The sequence below is a fragment of the Antennarius striatus genome, chromosome 14, assembly GCF_040054535.1.
Source record: "Antennarius striatus isolate MH-2024 chromosome 14, ASM4005453v1, whole genome shotgun sequence".
NCBI classification, from domain to species: domain Eukaryota; kingdom Metazoa; phylum Chordata; class Actinopteri; order Lophiiformes; family Antennariidae; genus Antennarius; species Antennarius striatus.
The window spans coordinates 8,507,763-8,529,508 of NC_090789.1; the positions used below are offsets into that span (position 1 = coordinate 8,507,763).

Consider the following 21,746-nt stretch of genomic DNA (forward strand, 5'->3'; position numbering starts at 1 on the left):
CGCCCCTCATCCGAGAGGCTTAGTCAGTTTACTGGCTCAGTTCACTGAGTAAGTTCACTGAGTCAGTTCACTGACAAAGCTTCTTGGAAGATGAAGCCACTTGGATAAGAGGCGAAACATTTTCAAGAAACTTTCTTTAAGTGCAGTGGATTGATTTAAACAGCTTAGTTTAGAATTGCATCACTGCTTGAAGAAGGAGTAGCAGAAGAAGAAGAAGAAGAAGAAGAAGAAGATTTTTTTTTAAGAAGAAGAAGAAGAAGAAGAATGAGTAGAAGAAGGAAAAGAAGAGGACATAAAAGAAGATTGAATCAAGCTCAAAAAGTAATGACAAAATGTCTGTCTCAAACATGGACTTCCAGACTCACTAAATTTTTAATTCAACCTCAGCCAAAGACTCAAGGGTCTCTGATTAAATCTTTCAAAGCCTCAGGAGCAGATGATTGGGGAAAAACAGAGTTCTTAATTACTCATCATGGAAAGCAGAAAGCAAGCAGAGTATAAAAAGAGAGCAAAGAAAATCAAAGGAACAGAGAAGAGAGTGATTGGAAACAGTCCGGGCTGTATCTCTGTCTGACTCTGTAGGCCAACTTGAAGCCATTGCCCATACAGTACGCCTCACAGATATCTGTGTCGTCTTCAGGTCAGGTTTTTCCACTTAAAGTCGATCATATGATTCCCTTTGGGTCGAGATGATGGCGCTGAGAAAAGTCAGGTATATTCCCAGCAGCACTCCTGCTGGCTGCAGTTTTAGGTGAATTTCTTTTCCTTAAAATGTGGAAAAATTATCAAGAAACCATGTAAAGTTTCAAAATGATGCGTTTTGTTGGTGATATTTGTTATAGTAGCTGCTGTCTTCACATAGTTTCTTTTTTTTTCTCGTCTCCTGCTGGTACAAGCCTTTGACTGGAGGTGTTGCTTGAACTTGTTTCAGGGAATAAAATAATCTTTGTCTTGCCTTCTGCCTTAGGAACTATAGCTGTCCACAGCTGACAGGCAGGCAAAGGAGTGATGCACTTCTCCCCCTCCCCTAAACCAAGAATGAATAGAAGCATGTAAGAGATGATGTATGTATGGGGAAAAGTATGACAGAGGTTGTTGAAGGAGGGCAAGGACAAGTGGAATTAAGATCAGAAAAGTAACGGAAATAAAGATGAAGTGAAATGAGAAAGCAAAATGTGAACAAAAGCATTTGATAAAGATGAGGAGAATCACAGAGGAGAGACGATAAAACCATTAATGTAATATTCTCATCAGTATTCAATAAAACATTCTTGTCCTTGAGTCAAGTATAAACCAAATTAAAATTGCTTATAAGTGAAACAAAAGTAAAGACAACAACCGAAAATAAATCAAATCACAGATTCTTCATTTCTCAGAATGCTCCAAAGGGAGGAAGTAAAATGTTTAATTTGTAGCTGGATGCTGAGAATTTGTCTTGTTGACTCATGACTAGTTCAAAGCCATCCACAAGGTCATGACTACTACGTTTCATGCCATGACAAATCTGGATCTGATTGCCTCCAGCCTTAAGCCATTATATATGTGTGTGTGTATATATATATATATATATATACACACACACATATACACACACACACATATATATATAAATATATATATATACACACATATATATATATATTTTTTTTATTTTTTATTTTATTTATTTATACATATTTATACATATTTTATATATATATATATATTTTATATATATATTTTTTTTTTCTTACCTTTGGAGGAAGTGGTTGCTATACAGCTGTGCACACTGTGCTCACTGTGAACTCTGTCTCATTGGCCATGATATCGGTAGGCTGGATGTTACGGTCATACATTGGGTTCTCAAACGTAGCTCGTCCATTAGTGTTTTCATGGCCCACATAACCATTGAAGGGGACTTTGGGTCTTCTTCTGCAAGGAGAAAAATCACTGACTGGGGCTGAACTTTACTAAAGTATTACTAGAATTGTATGACTGAGACAATATTGTAATCAAAGGAGTGGGAATGTTTTGATGATGGACACAAAAAAATGCAAAAATATCCATTCTGACCAATATCGTGACTCAATAAATTTGCATTTTCATGTCATTCAGCCCTAAATATTATAAGCAATGAGATAGGGCAATGCAGTCTGGTAAGTATTGTCAAAGATTCATATCATATTAGCTACAATTCATTTCTTTTCATCAATGATGCAAGCTAATGATTGTTATTTAAATGAATCATAAACTGTTTATTCTAGTATATGCAAATTATGAAAAAGCTCATGGTAGCAAATGTCAAGGTTTTGACTGACAAAAAACATTCTAAAATAATGTCAGTGGACCCACTGGTAAATCAATTAAGTGTTTCAATATGGATGTGGAAAAGCTTATTTGTACCAGCGCTGCATCTTTTTAAATGTCACATCAGTACTGAGGTCATTTCTTGGGGAAATTGAGGTTGTTTACACATTCACTCATTATCAGTCTTATCACTCTTATCAGTTATTCTATTGATCAGTCAATGGCTATGTGTTGTCTCTTCACCGTAATGTACTTGGGAGAGGAGAGAGGTCAGGGCTCTAGTTTACATAAATACTGTAATGATTTTGATGTAAATGTAAGCTACCAAATGATGTATATTGACAAATGTGTTAAAACATTACCTGTGTTTGTAGAGGTACAAAGCAAAGCCTGCAATGATCATGGCTATAAAAGGCACTAAGATGGCAGCTGCCACTGAGCTGCTATTGGAGGCAAAGTTGTAGCCTTGGTTGTCTCTCCTTGGATCTAAACTCTCTGGGGAAACAAACCATAAGAACAGCATTTCAGCAAAAAACTGAGTGCAGGAGTAGGCATTTAGAAACACAGAAATAACACCATTACAAGCTTTAAAAGCATAATACTGCCAAGATTTCAAAATCAAGGTCTGATGCAAAAAAACAGTGATGAAATAACAAGATGGCCAAACAGGACTGACAGGAATCCTCCATTTATCTATGTTCTGTTCTAACTTAATTGTAATACTTCATTTCCATTTCCTTCCCCTGGGAATGCCAAAATCCAGTATCCAATCAATGGCTCTTAATTAGTGACAGAAAAGGCCAAAATCTATTAAGTTATTCAGATTCATTCTGTAATTCATTGAAGATCTGCTACAGCAAAGGTTGAGGAGTGACAGCTGACAGGTCAGAGTGGCTAAAAAGGTCTAATAAAGGATGGGCAAAAAACCCCAGATGAAATTCAATTAGTGATTTATGCATTATTTACTAATAAACCCCCTGCTACATGAGTGGACTCACGCAAACAGATGCAAGAACACTATTGCATGTCTGCAGTCACGCAACCAAAGTTAAAAGAAAACACCTCAACAAATTGAAGAAGATACATTCCAAGCTATCTGACCCGCCTCAGAGACTCACATCTGTTGTTCTCATTCACACTTAAACAAAGCAAACATGAATGGACTCACAGCAGCAACAAGTTTTTCTATTAATAAAGAGCTGTTTGCTTAGTTCTCGTGCATTGGCACGGTTGTGGTGGTGGTGGTGAATGGGGCTTTGCACGTGCTGTTCAAGCACGACTCTCATCACAGCCGCTTATCAAATCCACTTTCACTGTGTCCCCAATAATTTTTCCATGCATATTTAAACTAGGTCTGTGTTAATGCCATTAATAAGCTAGTCAATTCCTAATATATATATATATATATATATATATATATATATATATATATATATATATATATATATATATATATATATATATATATATATATATATATATATATATATATATATATGAGGTGCTCAAGGGCACCTCTGCAGGTGAAGTGACACCTACCACTGTCAGTTCACACGCCAATTTTTTTTCTTGACACAGGTCTTGAACCGATCCCCAGCCCAAGACTTATTGGACTGTGTTACTGCCGCCCCTAAACATTAACTGTGTTTACCTCCTTGCACTGAATTCACAGCCACATTTCACTTTTATCAAAGAAAATAAATTATGACTTCACTATAGCATTTTTTCAAGATTCAGAGAGATTTCTGTGATTGACATACAGACATAAATATAAACCAGATATATACTCTGCTCCAAGGAAGCTACTTGTTCATGGCTGTCTTTATAAAAAAATGGTCAGCTCCCTTACCCAGTCTCTGGAGACCAAACTGGCCAAACCCCTTCCCTCTGACAAATCCCTGGTACACAAAAGCATTGGATGAAGAGATGTAGGACACCTAGTAAGAGAGAGAGAGAGAAATATAAGACGTTGGGTGTCACATTCAGGCTTTACAAAGGAGCATATCATCAAAGTGTCAGCAGCTGGTGCAAGCAGAAAATGAAATATCATGTCAAAGGCACAGAGGGACGCTCTTACAGCTGACATTTAATATGATGTTTTTCTGCTCAAGAGCACAAACACAACTGACACTCAGCAGCACCGCACAGACACACACACATGGAAACATATTACATGTGGGGAAAACGCACTCTGTACAACAAGCAAGGATGCCAACATTCATGTTTTGTAATGAATGTATGTGTAACCGTGCAAACACATGCTTTTTTAATCATTCTAAGAGTGTTTGTGCATTTGAGGGGCCTGGGTTACGGAATAATATGGGAGGGAGAAGCAGAGGTGGTCTGTCGAGTCCTGATTACCAGGCAATGATTTAACTGACATTTTAATTAAAGAGAAAACTGTTGGTGGCCCCTCCATCTCCCCAGAGTGACAAGGTTAGTGTGCATGTGTGCTCATGAATATTTCAAAATGCAAAAGGTGTGTGTTAGTTTGACCCAAGCAACAAAGTTGACCCTGGGCTCACACTTACATGTCCATCTAGGGCCCAGTTATCTAATTTGAACTTGTTGACAAAGATCTCCACGGGACCTCTGATCTGGTGGACCTGCAGCAGCAGCTGAGCTTCCTCCCTCTTATATGTACCTACCACAAAGAAGGGTTTAAGTTATTTTAGAGCAGCAGCTTATTAAGAATAACCTCAGGCCCAATATAAGCACATCAAAAACTAAAAACATGCTGGTCGTGGTAGCAGTTCACACAGTGGCTTCTCTGTGTTTCGCTGAAATTATCACAAGAGAAAATTGAAAACTTTAATCTCCATTTTTCATTGTAAGGAAAATTAAAAGACAAACCATAACCTCACCAAATTAGTGATTAAAAACAAAGAAACACAAACTCTTGTTTCATTTATGATAAAGTCTCACCCTACGCTACAACAGTATAAATGATACTGAAGAATAAGTTTAGCACTGTTAAATATTTGTGATACCATTGGAAGGGTTATCCTTGGAAAAAAATCAAATCCAATATGCTTTGCATACTTAAAAAAGAAACAAAGATATAAGTAAAAATACAGACATTTCCGAAGCCATTTGTATTTTTTATTGTATCATTTGCATGTGGAATATGCTCTTACAAAAGATCTATTTCATATAATCATGCATAAAGTGATACACCCGTACAAAAGTATAGCAGGATGTTTTATGTTTTATTTTTCAACACATTTAGCAGCTATTTTGATAGTTTTTACATCCCGTAAAGCAGTGATGTATTGTAATTGTCAGTGTATGTGTGTTTGTCCGTCCACCAAATATCTTCACGACGGTTGCAGATAAAAAGATGAAAGAAAAACTCGGAAGGCAAAGGGGATGAAAATAAGATGATGACCTTGACCTTGAGAAAACTAGGTCAATGTCAAATTTCAACTTCTGTACTCATTACGGATTTCTGGAAGGCAGTCAAGTGATAACATACGCAAATTCTATTGGCTGACGGCATCCGGAAGTGCACTTTGTTCTGCGAGTCTTGGACTTCCATGAGACACAAAAGTGCTTTAAACAGTCAGAAAGAGTACGGGAAAGGTAGTACAGAGAGAAATTGGTTTAATATCAGTATGGGGAGGGTTCATAAACGTTTAAATTACCATAAATAATAAGATTTATAGTTAGCTGCTCTATCGCAGTATTTATTAATCACATGTGGTTCCTGGAACGCATTAACCGTAAGGAACGACGGCGAACTGTATACGTTTTTATGTACATATCTCTGAAACCTGATGAGATAAAATCACAAAACAAAACGCATCATTTTCAGGAAGCCAGAGGCACAAAAATGTGTAGGTCAGGATAAAATGTTGAATTCAGGGGTGTTGTGGGACGTTGCAGTCTCTGACTGCTTTGTTGTCTCATGACATTTAGTAAATTTTAGGTTCATCCCTTGAAAAACACTATGAGGCTATGAGGGCTAAGGAAAAAGCCTAGATTGTTATCAGCAACCATGCTTCAACGTAAAAAATTGTTAAACCAATGTGAATTTTCACACTGAATAATTCTACAATAGTGTCACATATTTTGTATAATGTGTAAACACTCGCTACACTTCACTACAGCACATCTTAAACCTTGATAAACCTGTGATGATGATTGTTCCCATACTAACCAGCCAGTTTGAGTTCCACTCCACTGTGGTCAATCAGTGTCCCATTAACCCGGTTGCTGAAGGGTTCAAAGGCAGTGATGCTGAGCATAGCTGGCTGCTTCTTCCCAAGGTACTCGTAGGACCCCCTCCATAGAGAGTTCTTAGCAAATACACCACGGGGGACTGGGAAGGAGTAATGGGAGAATGAGGAGAACAAAGAAAAGTATGTTAGCATGTTAGCATTGCTGGGAATTAAGTTTAAAGAAGTAAAAATCATTTTGAAATAATTTTAATTACAGACATCTTTCATATTTCTTTTTACCTGGCAATTTGGAGGGTGGCTCCTGTACTGTCCCCACTGGGCTCTTACCACTTGGGCGATTATCAGCTGAAAATATAAATAAATAACATCCTCGAAACATTAATCATGAAGTGAAAATGATATATACTGTAATATATATATATATATATATATATATATACACACACACAAACACACATATATACATATCACTGCCTCACCATTTATAAGAGGTACTTCAGCTAACCTAATCAATGGAATGCATTGGCACAAAAAAAATATGTTTTTGTCTTTGGACATGTTTAATCAAACATTTCTCCATGTTTTGTTTTGTGTGTGATGTAACCATATTTGTACCTGCACAGAGAGGTGGTTTCCCTGTCCAACTCCCATCAGACCTGCAGGTCCTGTGCTCTGATCCTATATATATATATATATATATATATATATATATATATATATATACTGTATATATACTGTATATGTGTTGTTGTTTTTTTTAATACAACAGCTCCAAGGTAATTGAACTAGGATGGTGTTATTATATTATATTATATATTGGCACTCCCTCTCTAGCTCCTCTGACCCAAATGATATCCAGAATGAAGGCCATTTGTCTCAGGACGTGACCCATGTTTTGAAAAGCAGCTGGATGATCTTGTGGTCATGAGGCTAAGTTGGAGATACCGTTTGGATGGTTCAAAGGAAGTGTAACAAAAGTATTTTATGGCTCACATGAGGACAGGGGATGTCACCACTGTATTAAACATACACCCACATGGACAAAAAAGCTAGGAGGGCTTTATGTGCAACTACAAACACAGACAGGTATACTGATGGTAGTTTATGGGCATAACTCGCATAAATGTATACAGACAGACAAAAACCACGCACACTCCCCTCCGCAACCTCATACTTTATGAGCTGCTCTTCCATCGACGTGCCCACAGGTGCTTTTAAAATTCTCTGTGTGCTGAGGCTAGTTCTCAGTCTTTCCTTCATTCTCAGTAGCATTCCCTTTAAAAATACCACACACCCTATATGTTTTTGCTCCGGCTTGGCATAGAATCCATCACATGGATAATTTCCTTGAGTATGTAACTGTCTTTAACCCATTAGCATTTGTCTGTCTTAGATAATTGCAAACTAATGACTATTATTTTCCTATATGTATTTAGACTAGTGCTTGGGGGTGTCTTAATGGCAGTCTATTTATCTGCTAGACCCTGTTAACACTGCCTCACCATTTATAAGAGGTACTTCAGCTAACCTAATCAATGGGATGCATTGGCATAATCAGGTTTCGCACCCTCGCTGATGTTTTAGAGCTAGTGTCTGTATGTGTGTGTGTGTGTGTGTGTGTGTGTGTGTGTGTGTGTGTGTGTGTGTGTGTGTGTGTGTGTTTGGAGTCTGTTATGTAATTCAGTGTACAGTAATGATGTGATGCACTGGCCGTCCTACTCCGGCATGTGTCTGACAATAACACAAAAGTATACAAGAACATTAGCTCATACTATAATTTTCAACCAGGGTTACCACAATGTTTTCTAAATAAATTAGTATTGAAGCTGCACATTTTAGATGTACTGGCAAATATGTCATGTGTCAAACGTTCATTTACTTCCTCAAAAAGCAGGTGGCAAACATATACATCTTTGTGTGGTCTAGAAAATGTATCGGTGTGCTTGTGTACTGCAAAAAACAAAAAAAATATGTTTTTGTCTTTGGACATGTTTAATCAAACATTTCTCCATGTTTTGTTTTGTGTGTGATGTAACCATATTTGTACCTGCACAGAGAGGTGGTTTCCCTGTCCAACTCCCATCAGACCTGCAGGTCCTGTGCTCTGATCCTCCAGCCAAATAGAAGCCAGGCTGACATGTATAGATGAGTGTGTAGCCAAGAGATGGGAGTTCAATGGCTCTCACATCAGACTGAGCTGGCAGCTCCGGCTGGCTGCAGTGGTGGGCTGGAAAGGGAAAGAGAGAGAAGGATTAAAAAGACCCTAGAGGAAAAGAGTGGGATTTTACAGAAAACAGGTTCAAATGGGAAAAGGGTTTGGGGGGTTGGAACAGAGCAATAGATAAGAAAAAATAATAATATGGTGGAAGGAGAAAAGTGAAAAAAATTGTAGTGTTGACGGCAAGGAAGAGTTTACGAAATGTTTCATCATCAGATTTTTGACTTAAGCTAATACTGGCTTGAGGTCATGTTTTTGTTAAAGATTACAGACATGCTTTTACAATATAAGCATACTTTGCACTTACCAATGCACTCAGGTTGAAAACCACTCCAAGTAAGGTTGGGCAGACAAGTGCGAGAAATGGAGCCCTGCAGTAAGTAGCCCTTTCTGCAGCTAAAGAAGATGGAGCTGCTGATCTGTAACAAGGCACACATTAGCATGGAAGGAGGTGAGGGTAAGGATTGGAATTAATAGGAAGCACATTTCCCATGCAAGCGATTGTCTTGGATTTGAATTTTTGTTTAAAGTTCATACTCATTGTACGTTAAGATCAAAGAAAATAATTACAGCTGGTAACAGGGCGACAATAGCTCAGTCCACTAAATCTTGGGCAGGGGGCCGGAGGGTTGCCAGTTCAATCCAAATATTTTGCCATATATATTTGTCCTTGAGCAAGGCACCGTCCCCTTACGAGTTGCTCATGGTGTGCCCCATGTGAAAGCTGCCCCCCACTCTAGCTCCCATTATGCATGCCTACAAGCCCGTCTGTGTGTCTGAGTGTGTGTATGTTTCCCCACAGATTTTGTCTGCTTTACAGCACATATTATCAAATAATGCAAAGGGAACATGTTTTAACTTTTTTTTAAGATGTATCATGATTGAAAAATAAAAGTTGGCCCTGAGCCAAGTTTTGTGTGATTTGTCCAAATTACAATCCATTTAGCAAGGAACAATAACAAAAAACCCAAGACACACATTTTAGAAAAAAAAAGGTGTTTCTCTTTAGTGCATAAGAAATAATGCAATATGATTCTATCAACCAATTTTTGTTCAATATATGAATGGAATAGCCTGTGTGATATTCATACCTGGTAGCCTTGGCTATTATTCTGGTTTCCAAAGAGAGGAGTGCCAGGGTCTCCACAGGTGGTGTGAGTGGGATCTGAAAGACACAGACAGCAATTCCATAATAACTCCCATGTTGAAGCATTTCATAAACATGTCACCCACGACAAACAGATATATCACCTCTGAGACATTATATGGAGACGTCATATTTTTCCACAGTGCTGAAGTGAAGAACTGACTGTAGGATGAAGGCAATAAATTACTGTGTGCAGACCGCAGTTGACATGCAAACATGTAGACCACATACAGAAATCCGACAAGTCTGGAAAAACTCTCTGCACCTGCTCATGACACAAACATTGTGAGGCCCTATCAGTCCATATACACTGTTAATTAATGAACAAACATGCATGCTTGTATTTTGTTAAAAACATTTTTTGCAGTAAATGCATTATGCTGATCACCTCATACATTAATTATCTTACAAGTTGTTAGTCTTAATTTAAACAAATCTGTCAATTTCTATTTTCAGCCTACAACCAGCAAGTAAGCAAAAAAAAAAAAAGGATAAGCTTCATTTACCAGCACTTCTAATTGTATCAATGGCATCCATATTTATCAATTACATGATATCTGTGTTATTTACTGTGGTTTATATACTATTATGAGGTGAAGAGTAACAATTCTCAGTTGATTGGAGTGCAAAACAAGGAAGCAGCTTTTATGTTGTCAATATGATAAAACTGGCAGTTTTGCAGTTGGAGACCTATATAGTTCCTTCGTCCTGTGGAAATTCTAAATCTAATAATGTAGTAAGACTAGGTGAACACAAAGGAGCAGAATGGACAAAAGATAACCAACACATGGCTTCTCCCATACTAAGATTAGTTATATAGATTATTTGAAAGTACTATTTTGCTGGATAGAAAAAAAATGGACACGATCACAACTTCCAACAACCACCAGTCTGTAAGTCACTGTAAGTCACTGAAAATTATATAAAATTTTTGTATCAACCTATTACGTATGTTAGCAGTGACGTGCGGTCAGTGACCTGCCATCGAGAAAAAAAAAAAGCAAAATGGAAGAAATAAATTAAAGTTATATTTATCTAGTGATGCATATTATAAAATTATTTTCTATTTAACATCACCAATTTAAATGTTTAATAATATTTAATTTTACAATTATTGCTGAATTTTCACATTTACCGCTGAAATACGGAGAAGATGACTCAGCTAGCTGTGCTGGTACGCTACACAGTGAGACCGTAATGCAATCTCTCTATATGTCGCTATTAAAATGTTCAAACACCTTTGCTCTCTGAAGTAAATTTCCATAATTTAGATAATGTATATAATATACAGTGGGTTTTTTTTGTCAACAACTGCATGTGTTTGACGTATTTCTTCAGTTGAGCGGTCCTGAAATGGCTGAGAAGAGTCACAGAGTGAGACACACATTTCTCCGGCCTCATGGTAGGGGACGCTGGTGATCCCAGGGATTTGGCCGATGATTCCTCTTCCTCGGCCATAGAAGAAGTGAGAGGCAGCAAAATACAGCCATTCATTTGTTTTCCGCTCGCCCTGCCTTACTATAAAAATGGAGGATTTCATATCTCAACTCAAAATTTTTTCACTGCTTTTGTCCAGATGGAGCGGCGCATGGACTTCATTTATAAGGTCGCATAACATATAAACAAACATGTAGGTAACAACCTAAGAACGTTTTTTTAAACATGTGCTTATTTGTGTGTTACAGTTTGTACATGTAAATAATTCTGAATCTGAGACTATATAAATAACCGACTCACTGTTGATAATTATATGGTGAATAAGCTACACTGAAGGTTCATGTTTGTAAATCTATGGTGAAATCAGTGCCTCACCAGCTATGAACCTCACCGCAAGTCACTGTATGTCAGAGTTCACCATGAACAGAAGGCAAACAAGTAACTTACCAATACAAGAGGGTTGCGTACCACTCCAGGTACCATCATACTGGCAATATCTCCTGGTAGAGCCCACAAGTACAAGAGGAGGGTAGCAGGAGAAGGATACAGAGGACAGATAGGTGAATCCTCTGTCCTCCCTTCTCCCCTGAGACGGCATCCCTGGATCTCCACAGAATACAGCTGCAAAGATAGAGGAGGTGGAAAATGTTAAACAATCTACTCCTCAGGGGGGCACATTGTATACAAGTAGATACATATTACATGTACATTTTCAAGAAAACATTCATGAGGCATAATGCAGTTTGCTATTCTATCATGTTGCAACTTACGAAAGCACTGGGGTTTCTCTCCACTCCAGTTGCCACTGCCCTGACATGTTAACACAGTGGGGAGCGACAGCTGATAACCTTGATTGCAAGAGTAGCTGATGCTAGAACCCCAGTTGAAGTCTGTACCGACAACCTGTCCATTAGGGATGGTGGGGGGTAGACCACATACGATCGCTGCAAGGAAAAATTACTTAGTGATTTTATGTCACAATTTCATTCTAGGCCATGCCCTCATCCAGATTTATTTCATTACTATAATGTCATTCACATTAACCTACACAACTTTACCTTTACAGAGAGGTTTGGTGCTATTCCATGTGCGGTCCTTGGTACAGACAAGAGTGGAGGCCCGGTCAGCATCCATAGTGAAACCGGGAGAACACTGGAAAGTGACTGTGTGATTGTATGTGAAATCATCACCCAATCTCACTCCATTGGCCGGCACTCCAGGGTCACCACAGTTGATTACTGCCAAAACCGGATATATAATAAAAATAAATAAATTAAAAACAAAAAAACAAAAAAAAACAAAAAACAGAAGATAACAGGTCCCAACTTCATTGTGCCCAAGCTGCATAATAACTCCATTTATTTTACAGTTGATTATGAATCAATTTCACAAGAACACAGATCTTCAAAGGTAATGAACTGTTACATAAACATATGTATCCCAACATTTAATACTATATTTATGCTGTGTAATATATGTTCTTAGAGACACCATCATCAATGGTGTGACTTGACTTTCGACAAAATCACCCTTGTTCTTAGACTGTCTAGAGATTTTAGGGTACAAGGGAAGTGAATCTTGTCATGAATATTTTTTATCTTTTCTTAAAGATGAACAGCGCTTATCCTTGATCATATTTATGCATTGCTGCAGGGAAAACAGCATGACTAAGTGACATTCATTCATTCATCTTCCAACCCGCTTAATCCGCTAACGCAGGTCGCAGGGTAGCCAGTGCCTATCCTGGCAGTCTCAGGGCATGAGGCGGGGGACACTCCGGCCACCACGCCAGTGTACCGCGGAGCTGACTAAGTGACAACAATGAGAATTCTGCAGCATCACAGCTCAAAAAATACAGGACAGCTAGGGATTAATTGTGTCTTGACACAAGAAGGCTTTATTGAATGTGCGTGACCAGAATCCCAACAAAATTCCCAGTTGGACGAGGAATGTGGGTCTCTTTGAGATTCAATGACTCCTTTTGATGGATCAATACTTATAATATCCACTGGTCTGGTAAGGGAATACCATTCAATGGACACTCAATGTCTATATAGGACCCAATTTCACATGGTAGAGATATAAAGGTAAGATAAGATAAGATAAGATAAGATAAGATAAGATAAGATAAGATAAGATAAGATAAGATAAGATAAGATAAGATTGGATAAGATAAGATAAGATAAGATAACATGCATTTTATTGATCCCAAACTGGGAAATTTAAAATCAGATGATTTCTTAACTTTCAGCCCCATTCTTTGGCCCATGAGATTACAGCTCCTGTGTTTAGAATTGCAGTTGTAGTTAATAAACCTTTTCTGTCAAGTAAAGACATTTTCAGTATAACATTACAATTGTATCACAAGCCATCATTCCACATAGATAGACAAATAGATAGACAGTATATAGATAGTAGACAGACAGACAGACAGTATATAGATAGTAGACAGACAGACAGACAGACAGACAGACAGACAGACAGACAGACAGACAGACAGACAGACAGACAGACAGACAGACAGACAGACAGACAGACAGACAGACAGACAGACAGACAGACAGACAGACAGACAGACAGACAGACAGACAGACAGACAGACAGACAGACAGACAGACAGACAGACAGACAGACAGACAGACAGACAGACAGACAGACAGACAGACAGACAGACAGACAGACAGACAGACAGACAGACAGACAGACAGACAGACAGACAGACAGACAGACAGACAGACAGACAGACAGACAGACAGACAGACAGACAGACAGACAGACAGACAGACAGACAGACAGACAGACAGACAGACAGACAGACAGACAGACAGACAGACAGACAGACAGACAGACAGACAGACAGACAGACAGACAGACAGACAGACAGACAGACAGACAGACAGACAGACAGACAGACAGACAGACAGACAGACAGACAGACAGACAGACAGACAGACAGACAGACAGACAGACAGACAGACAGACAGACAGACAGACAGACAGACAGACAGACAGACAGACAGACAGACAGACAGACAGACAGACAGACAGACAGACAGACAGACAGACAGACAGACAGACAGACAGACAGACAGACTTTATTTATCCCAAACTGGGAAATGTAGGTGTCACAGTAGCAGCAGAATTATTACAGAAAATATATAGAAAATGTGCATTGAGGAAAAATAAGACAGTTAAAGGTAATAATAATAATAATAATAATAATAATAATAATAATAATAATAATATTAACAGAAAAATATATATTAACAATATTAACACTAATAATTGTAATAATAGTAATACTAATAACAATACTAACAACAGTAACCAAGCATGGTAGGCCTTTAGTCATAGATAAATAAATAAGTATGGCACTCAGTGGCCATACAAAGGACCTTGTGAAGCCATACCAAAACATCAGACTAGTGGTAGGACTCTGTCTGATATTTCAGAGCTGTTGTACAGCGCAATGGCTTGTGACAGGAATGACTTCCTGTACCTTTCTGTTCGACAGTGGAGCTGTATTAGTCTCTTGGAGAACGAGCTCCGCTGTCTGTTTCAGTGTGTGGTGGAGAGGGTGAGCGTGGTTATCCATGATGGATAAAAGTTTGTTAAGAGTCCTCCTCTCCACCACGGCCTCCACAGTGTCCAGACTACCGCCAATCACAGAGCCAGCCTTCTTTATTAGCTTATTAAGTCTGTTGGTATCGCTGGCTCTGATGCTGCTCCCCCAACAGACCACGGCAAAGAAAAGTACGCTGGCCATAACAGACTGGTAGAAGATCCCCAACATCTTGCTGCATACGTTGAAAGATCTCAGCTTCCTCTAGAAATAGAGTCTGCTCATCCCCTTCTTGTAGACAGCGTCGACATTAGAATTCCAGTCCAATCTGTTACAGATCTTGACACCCAGGTACTGATAGTCCATCACCTCCTCTACAGCCTCTCCTAGGATGTGGATTGGTTGTGGCATGTTCCCCTTCCTCCTGAAATCGATCACCATCTCTCTGGTCTTGCCAACATTCAGCCTCAGGTGATTGGCTCCAGCCCACTCTACAAAGTCATCCACCACAGCCCTGTACTACCCCTCCCTCCCCTCACTTATACACCCAACAACTGCAGAGTCATCCGAGAACTTTTGTAGGTGGCATGACTCGGAGTAGTACTGGAAGTCGTTTGTGTACAGTGTGAAGAGGAAGGGGGACAGCACAGTCCCCTGAGGGGCTCCTGTATCACTGACCACCGTATCAGACAGAACACTGCCCAGACGGACAAACTGAGGCTTATCTGTCAGGTAGTCACTGATCCAGGAGATGGTGGATGTGTCGACACCCATCCTCCGCAGCTTCTCACCCAGCAGCCTTGGCTGAATGGTGTTAAAAGCACTGGAGAAATCAAAGAAGGTGATTCTCACAGTGCTTCCCCCACCATCCCGATGCAAATGGACTCTCTGCAGGAGGTAGATGACGGCATCATCAACTCCAAATTGGGGCCGATACGCAAACTGCAGGGGGTCTAGCAGCTCCTTCACCTGAGGCCTCAAGCCGGCCAATACCAGCCTCTCCAGCACCTTCATCAGGTGGGACGTGAGGGCAACTGGTCGGTAGTCGTTCAACTCCGATGGGGCCGACTTCTTAGGGACAGGGACCAAGCATCATGTCTTAAAGTGCTCCGAATCACGCCTTTCACTCACAAAAGGTGACTTCTTCTTTTCCTTTTGGCTTTTCCCCTCAGGGGTTGCCACAGTGAATCAGTTGCCTCTATCAAACCCTATCTTCTGCATCCCCTTCTCTCACACCAACTACATTCATGTCATCTTCTACTACATCAACAAACCTCCTCTTTGGTCTTCCTCTAGGCCTCCTGCCTGGCAGCTCAAAACTCAGCATCCTTCTACCAATATATTCACTATCTCTCCTGTGGACATGTCCAAACCATCTCAGTCTGGCTTCTCTGACTTTATCTCCATTATCTCCAAAACCTCCAACATGTGCTATCCCTCTGATGAAATCATTCCTGAAGCTATCCATCATGGTCACTCCCAAAGAGAACCTCAGCATCTTCATCTCCTGTCTTTTCCTCAGCAACACTGTCTCTAGGCCAAACAACATAGCTAGTCTCACCACAGTTTTGTACACCTTTCATTTCATTGTAGCTGAAACTCTTCCATCATACAATCACATCTGACACTTTTCTCCACCTGTTCCATCCTGTCTGTACACGCTTCTTCAACAGGCGACTACTACTCCAAATTGTTCCCTTTAAAACCTGTGATTGCATAGGTCTGAGTCCCCTAATGGTGCTGCCCAGGCTCTGGCAATCCTTTCAGGAGTCATTGGTTTTATTTGTGACCCCTATTTGCCAGGGTCTCTTGGCGCTGTGTACCAGTTGTGTGTCTTTTGTGAGACATGATGATTAAGACTTGTCATTCTGTAGTGGACTATCTCTCAAACCAATTTCCTCCTACTGAGCCAGAGATCCGTGTGAGTCATTCTTCACAAATACTTTTATCCGCCATGACAGGCATGTTTTCCTCAGTTTCTGCTTAATATTTTGCATTATATTTTCATCTTACTTACTTACAATCCTCAGATGTATTGAACAGTAAGTGCAAATGGAAAAGAGAGGCACAAATACAAATGTGCAGTATGGACAAAAAAAAAAAAAAAAAAGATCTAGATGTGAAAGGTAAAAGAAAATTGAGCTTGGAGGTGAAGTAAAATTCTCAGAATAATGTCAATCAGCAAGATGGTAAACCAACAAAAATACCAACGGAACTAGAGAAAATAAATCTGTGCTATCATTGATATAACATTTCCTTTCTCAGAGCAGAATAATAGCAGGGAGAAAAGGAAGTTCAAATATACCTAAAATGCTAAATTAAGCAACATTAAGAAATCAAATATAAGCTGCATTCATTCATCTTCCTAATACTTAATCTGCAGCGGGTCGCTGGGACCTGGCGCTTATCCCAGCTGGTTTTAGGGCGTGAGGCGGGGGAAACTCCAGGCACAACGCCATTGCACTGCAGACCAAATATAAGCTGCATGTATAGAGTCATTTCATTGAACTCTATCTGATACATTTTGAGGAGATGTGCATACACCATAATCCTGTTACATACAGATGGACAGAGAGACTTATCCCAATATCCATTTAGTTAAGATATGAGGCCTTTTGACAAAGAGATTTTGAGACAATTATGTCATAAATATGTATAAGAAATAAAGGAATTTCTATTTATTAAAAAAAAATCCAGGTAATAATAATAATATACTTTCAATTTGATTTGGTAACAAGAAAGGAATATAGATTTCAAGCCAGAATCTCAAAAAAACAAAAAGAAAAATCATAAGAATCTGGACCTTGAACTGTAACTGGGGCCTATTCAGGGAGGCAAGGTGGCACAGTGGGTAGCATTGTCGCCTCACAGCATGGCGGTTCACGGTTCGACTCCCGCTCTGTGGGGAGTTTGCATGTTTTCCTCATGTCTGCATTGGTTCTCTCCGGGCTCTTCGACTCCCTCCAACCTCCAAAAGCATGAAGCTTAGGTGAATTGCTGATACCAAATTGCCCCTAGGTATGAGTGTGTGCGTGGTTGTCTGTTTACATGTGGCTCCGCGGTACACCTACGTTGTGCCCGGATTGTAGCCTGGCTCATACCCCCAGTCAGCTGGGATAGGCTCCAGTACCCTGCAACAGCGGATGAAGCGGGTATTTGACGAAGAATGAATGAATGAATGAATAGGGCCAATTCACAAGAAATCAATTTAATTATTTGAAATGAATCAATTTAAGGTCAGAAAATATTAACAGGTTTGCCTTATAATTTACTGAAACTCTGCCACCTTTCCTTGTTGTGTTTTCTGTCACCCTAAATACAACCTCATTTTAGTTCTTTCTCTGTGTGAGCTGCTAATTACCAGAGCACTCGGGCATGTTGCCAGTCCATGTCCCGTTAACGGTGCAGTGACGAGAGAGCAGGCCAGTAGAGTAGTGTCCTTCCCTGCACGCATAAGTAATGGATTTGGAAAAGGTCAGGCCATCATGGATCAGGATCTGGGCGTTCCGTGGAGTTCCTGGGTTCCCACAGGAAATCACTAAATCAAAAAAGGACAACAGACAAGGATGAAGTCATTTAAAAAAAAATGGATAAAACCTTAACTGTCAGAGGATGAAATGTAAAGTTAATTTTGTATTTTGAATTTGGGGGAAGGGTGAGTCTTGACAAAAATGTCTGTTTTATTGCAACCACTGCTTTATCCACATATATTTGAATAAATCATGAATTCAATGTTGGAACAAGAACCAAGGCAGTCACAGAGTGCAACATCCCGCAACACCCCTGAAAGCAAAATTTTACCCTGACCTACTTGCATAGGTCAAAGATCAAAGCTAGTGCTCTGACCTACTGTCATGGTCTTACTCACACTTGCCTTCTCCCTTGTCTGTCTATCTTATCTGGTTCCTGAATGTAAAAAAGTTGAAATTATGTGTATATCTGTGTATATTATGTGTATATATGGTGGACTAACGAACAGGCGAATGAACGGACGAACACACGAACACTGACAATTACAATACATGACCGCTTTGAAGCAGGATACAATTATATATTACCCCACATCCTAACTCTGTTTTCATTGAATTCATCTAAATATTTTAACCAGCAATATTAAATGTTTACTACTAGTAAAGTTGTTTAGGCTGTGTGTAAGAGCTATTTAATTTTTATTTAGTCAGTTAATTTTTTATTTAGTTTTTATTTAGTCAGTCAACCAAAAAAAAACCCATTATGCCTTCACCTGTTCAATAAATCATAGAAAACAAAGACCAAAATTCTTCTAGAACATTTCATATTTCATGCGTCTGAAATATCTTCCTCATTCAGTTTCTTTTTACAGTTACTCCGTTCCTCATTCACCCATCCAACCACCACCTGTCATCAGGCTCCCCTACCTACGACTTTTATGTAACTTTGATTAACACATCCTTTTCTTAGACTTCCTTGGTGTCTGTCTGGTGGCCAGCGATACTTCAGTTCATTACAGTCTCCAGCTTACCCTGGCTCTAAGAGCCCCGCGGCCTTCGTCCTCTCGTATGACCAGATGTGGCCTGGCCCCTTGAAGTCTGTGCCAACAGAGAACAGGTGGGCAGCCTCAGCTTGTGGGCATACCACACTCCCGAGAGCGAATGAGGCAGAGTGAGTCAAGGGAGAGAGGTGGTAATGTGTGTGTGTGTGTGTGTGTGTGTGTGTGTGTGTGTGTGTGTGTATGTGTGTGTGTGTGTGTGTGTGTGTGTGTGTGTGTGTGTGTGTGTGTGTGTTTGTGTGTGTGATGAAGTGTTAGAAGTGCATGCAGAAGCAGCCTGGGAGACAGGATGAAGCTTCTTGAAATAACTCTGCATTCAAGGATGATGGAAGGAAAGAGGTGCGTGTACAGACGAGTTAGAAAAGGAATGAAAAAAAAAAGCTGCTGTTGGTTCATGTGGTATCACGAATGGCAAAACCCAAACTGAAAAACATGACCAAAACAGAAAGCAACACTATTCTATTAATACTCATTTAATTGATATGAAATCCAAATTAAAATAATCAGTTGGAAAGGATAACCCTGATGTGGACAGTCTTCTAGTTTGAAGATGGAAAAAGGACAACGAAATTGTAGAACTTCGATATGCAAATTGATGCCAACACATGACTGATCTTTCCAGGTGTGATCAATTGATTTTATGTTGTTGAATGATAACAGAAGATGAATAACTTTATGGTGTTGAATATATCGAGAATTATTTCCCTGTTTTGTGCTCCACAATCTCTTGTTCAATCACTGAACAAAAGTCAAGGCAAGCAGTCAATTACACAATGAGATTACAACTTAAAAAGTATAATTCAGTGGTGGACTCAGTGGAGTTCCACTATGTCCAAAAACACATCAAATTACATAGATGATATAATTTCCTCATTAGCAAAGCAATCAAATAGCAATAAGTTTACTAACGCAACAATTAAATGTATCTAAGGAAAACAGTGGGTGGTTTTAACCCTAGAATTTTTATTTTATTTTAATTTTTTTAACATGTCATTGTAACTCTCTAACTGGCCTTTTTTATATGCTATGAGATGGTGAAATAACATTAATATCCCACCAGTCATTCCGTTTTATTTTGCAGTGGTAACAACTGAACCACAAGTGCAAACCTCCAGTGTCTCACATGGGATTTCAGGGCATTCCTCGGTCAGATGGGCTATGTTGTCCCTTTGTAGCCTTCAAGATACACTGCAGGATCTCAAATTGTGTCAGAACGCTAAGTACAGTATAATGGAGGATGCATCCAGCTTCCCGTACAACCTCAGGTGGATTCCTTTAATGCAGAACAGCAGCTGTTCCACTTCAAGCTGCTCATCCTGTTCCTAAATGATTTTACTTTGTTGGCCAAGTCACCCATAGCTCGCAGCCACAGGTGGGAAAATGAGCAAAATTAAATTGTTGAACTGACAGCTAAATTAAGGGATTTACCTTCAGGCTCACCTCAATCTCCAACATAAATTTGTAGATGACACAACTATCTGCCTTTTGATGGTATCTTACCCTAACCTCACCAGGCCCCAACATTTATACACTTCTTGACTTTAGGGGCAACCTTGAGATTGTATCTATAAAAATCACAAACAGATTTGCTGATAACTCTCTGGATTTGAATATAAAAGCTCCTGTGAAATGTTTGACTTGACAAAACGTAGAGTAAACATGGGCAGATTCCAGCTTTAGTTTATTTTAAAGACCAGGAGAGTTAATCTAAGTACATCCTGTTCCCTCAGCTTTTGCCACAGGACATATTAGATTTGTACAGAAGATGTACATACGTATATTACAGGCTAAACTCCCATGACTGTGACAGGATGAGAAGGCAAGGATAGAAATGCACTTTTAGCCCACTGAAACTAAAGTTTGGCAGCTGGTCAGAGCCACCTTTCCATACATTGGCACAAACCCACTGATTGGAATGGCAATGCTACATAAAAATGATCATCCATCTATTTACTCTACTTGATATTTGTAAGAGAATAAATAATCTGTTCATATATTCCTTACCATGACACTCCGGTTGGGTGCCAACCCAGGTCCCATTGGTCAGACATGTCCTCTCTGGGGAACCTCTTAGTGTATAGCCAGGCTCACAGCTAAAGCGAACAACACTGCCCACAGTAAACTCTTCTCCCAGACGGATACCATGCACTGGAACACCTGGATCTCCACATAACCCTGCAGAATTTCCTGGAAAAGAATAAACGTTATTTTGACAAAAGAACAGATATGAGAAATAAGCTTTCCACTTTAGCGAAACCACACTCCCCTAAATTTCTACTTTCAGATAATAAACAATTCATTCATTCATTCATCTTCTAAATCCGCTTCATCCGCTGTCGCAGGTCGCGGCTTGCTGGAGGCTATCCCAGTGGACTGGGAGCGTGAGA

General features: G+C 39.5%; 1 protein-coding gene across 1 annotated transcript in view; it reads right to left on the minus strand.

The window, feature by feature from the left end:
• Nucleotides 1-857: 857 nt before the first annotated feature.
• csmd2 (CUB and Sushi multiple domains 2) overlaps nt 858-21,746 on the minus strand; it is a 267,965-nt gene continuing 247,076 nt past the window's right edge. Inside the window, 16 exon segments of the mRNA XM_068332262.1 lie at nt 858-1,027; nt 1,734-1,944; nt 2,460-2,479; nt 2,630-2,781; nt 4,136-4,223; nt 4,818-4,930; nt 6,446-6,607; nt 6,747-6,812; nt 8,515-8,694; nt 8,993-9,104; nt 9,777-9,850; nt 11,717-11,890; nt 12,040-12,213; nt 12,328-12,507; nt 18,193-18,369; nt 21,364-21,546. Coding sequence (XP_068188363.1) covers nt 1,752-1,944; nt 2,460-2,479; nt 2,630-2,781; nt 4,136-4,223; nt 4,818-4,930; nt 6,446-6,607; nt 6,747-6,812; nt 8,515-8,694; nt 8,993-9,104; nt 9,777-9,850; nt 11,717-11,890; nt 12,040-12,213; nt 12,328-12,507; nt 18,193-18,369; nt 21,364-21,546 — 2,048 coding nt within the window. The 3' untranslated portion in view covers nt 858-1,027; nt 1,734-1,751.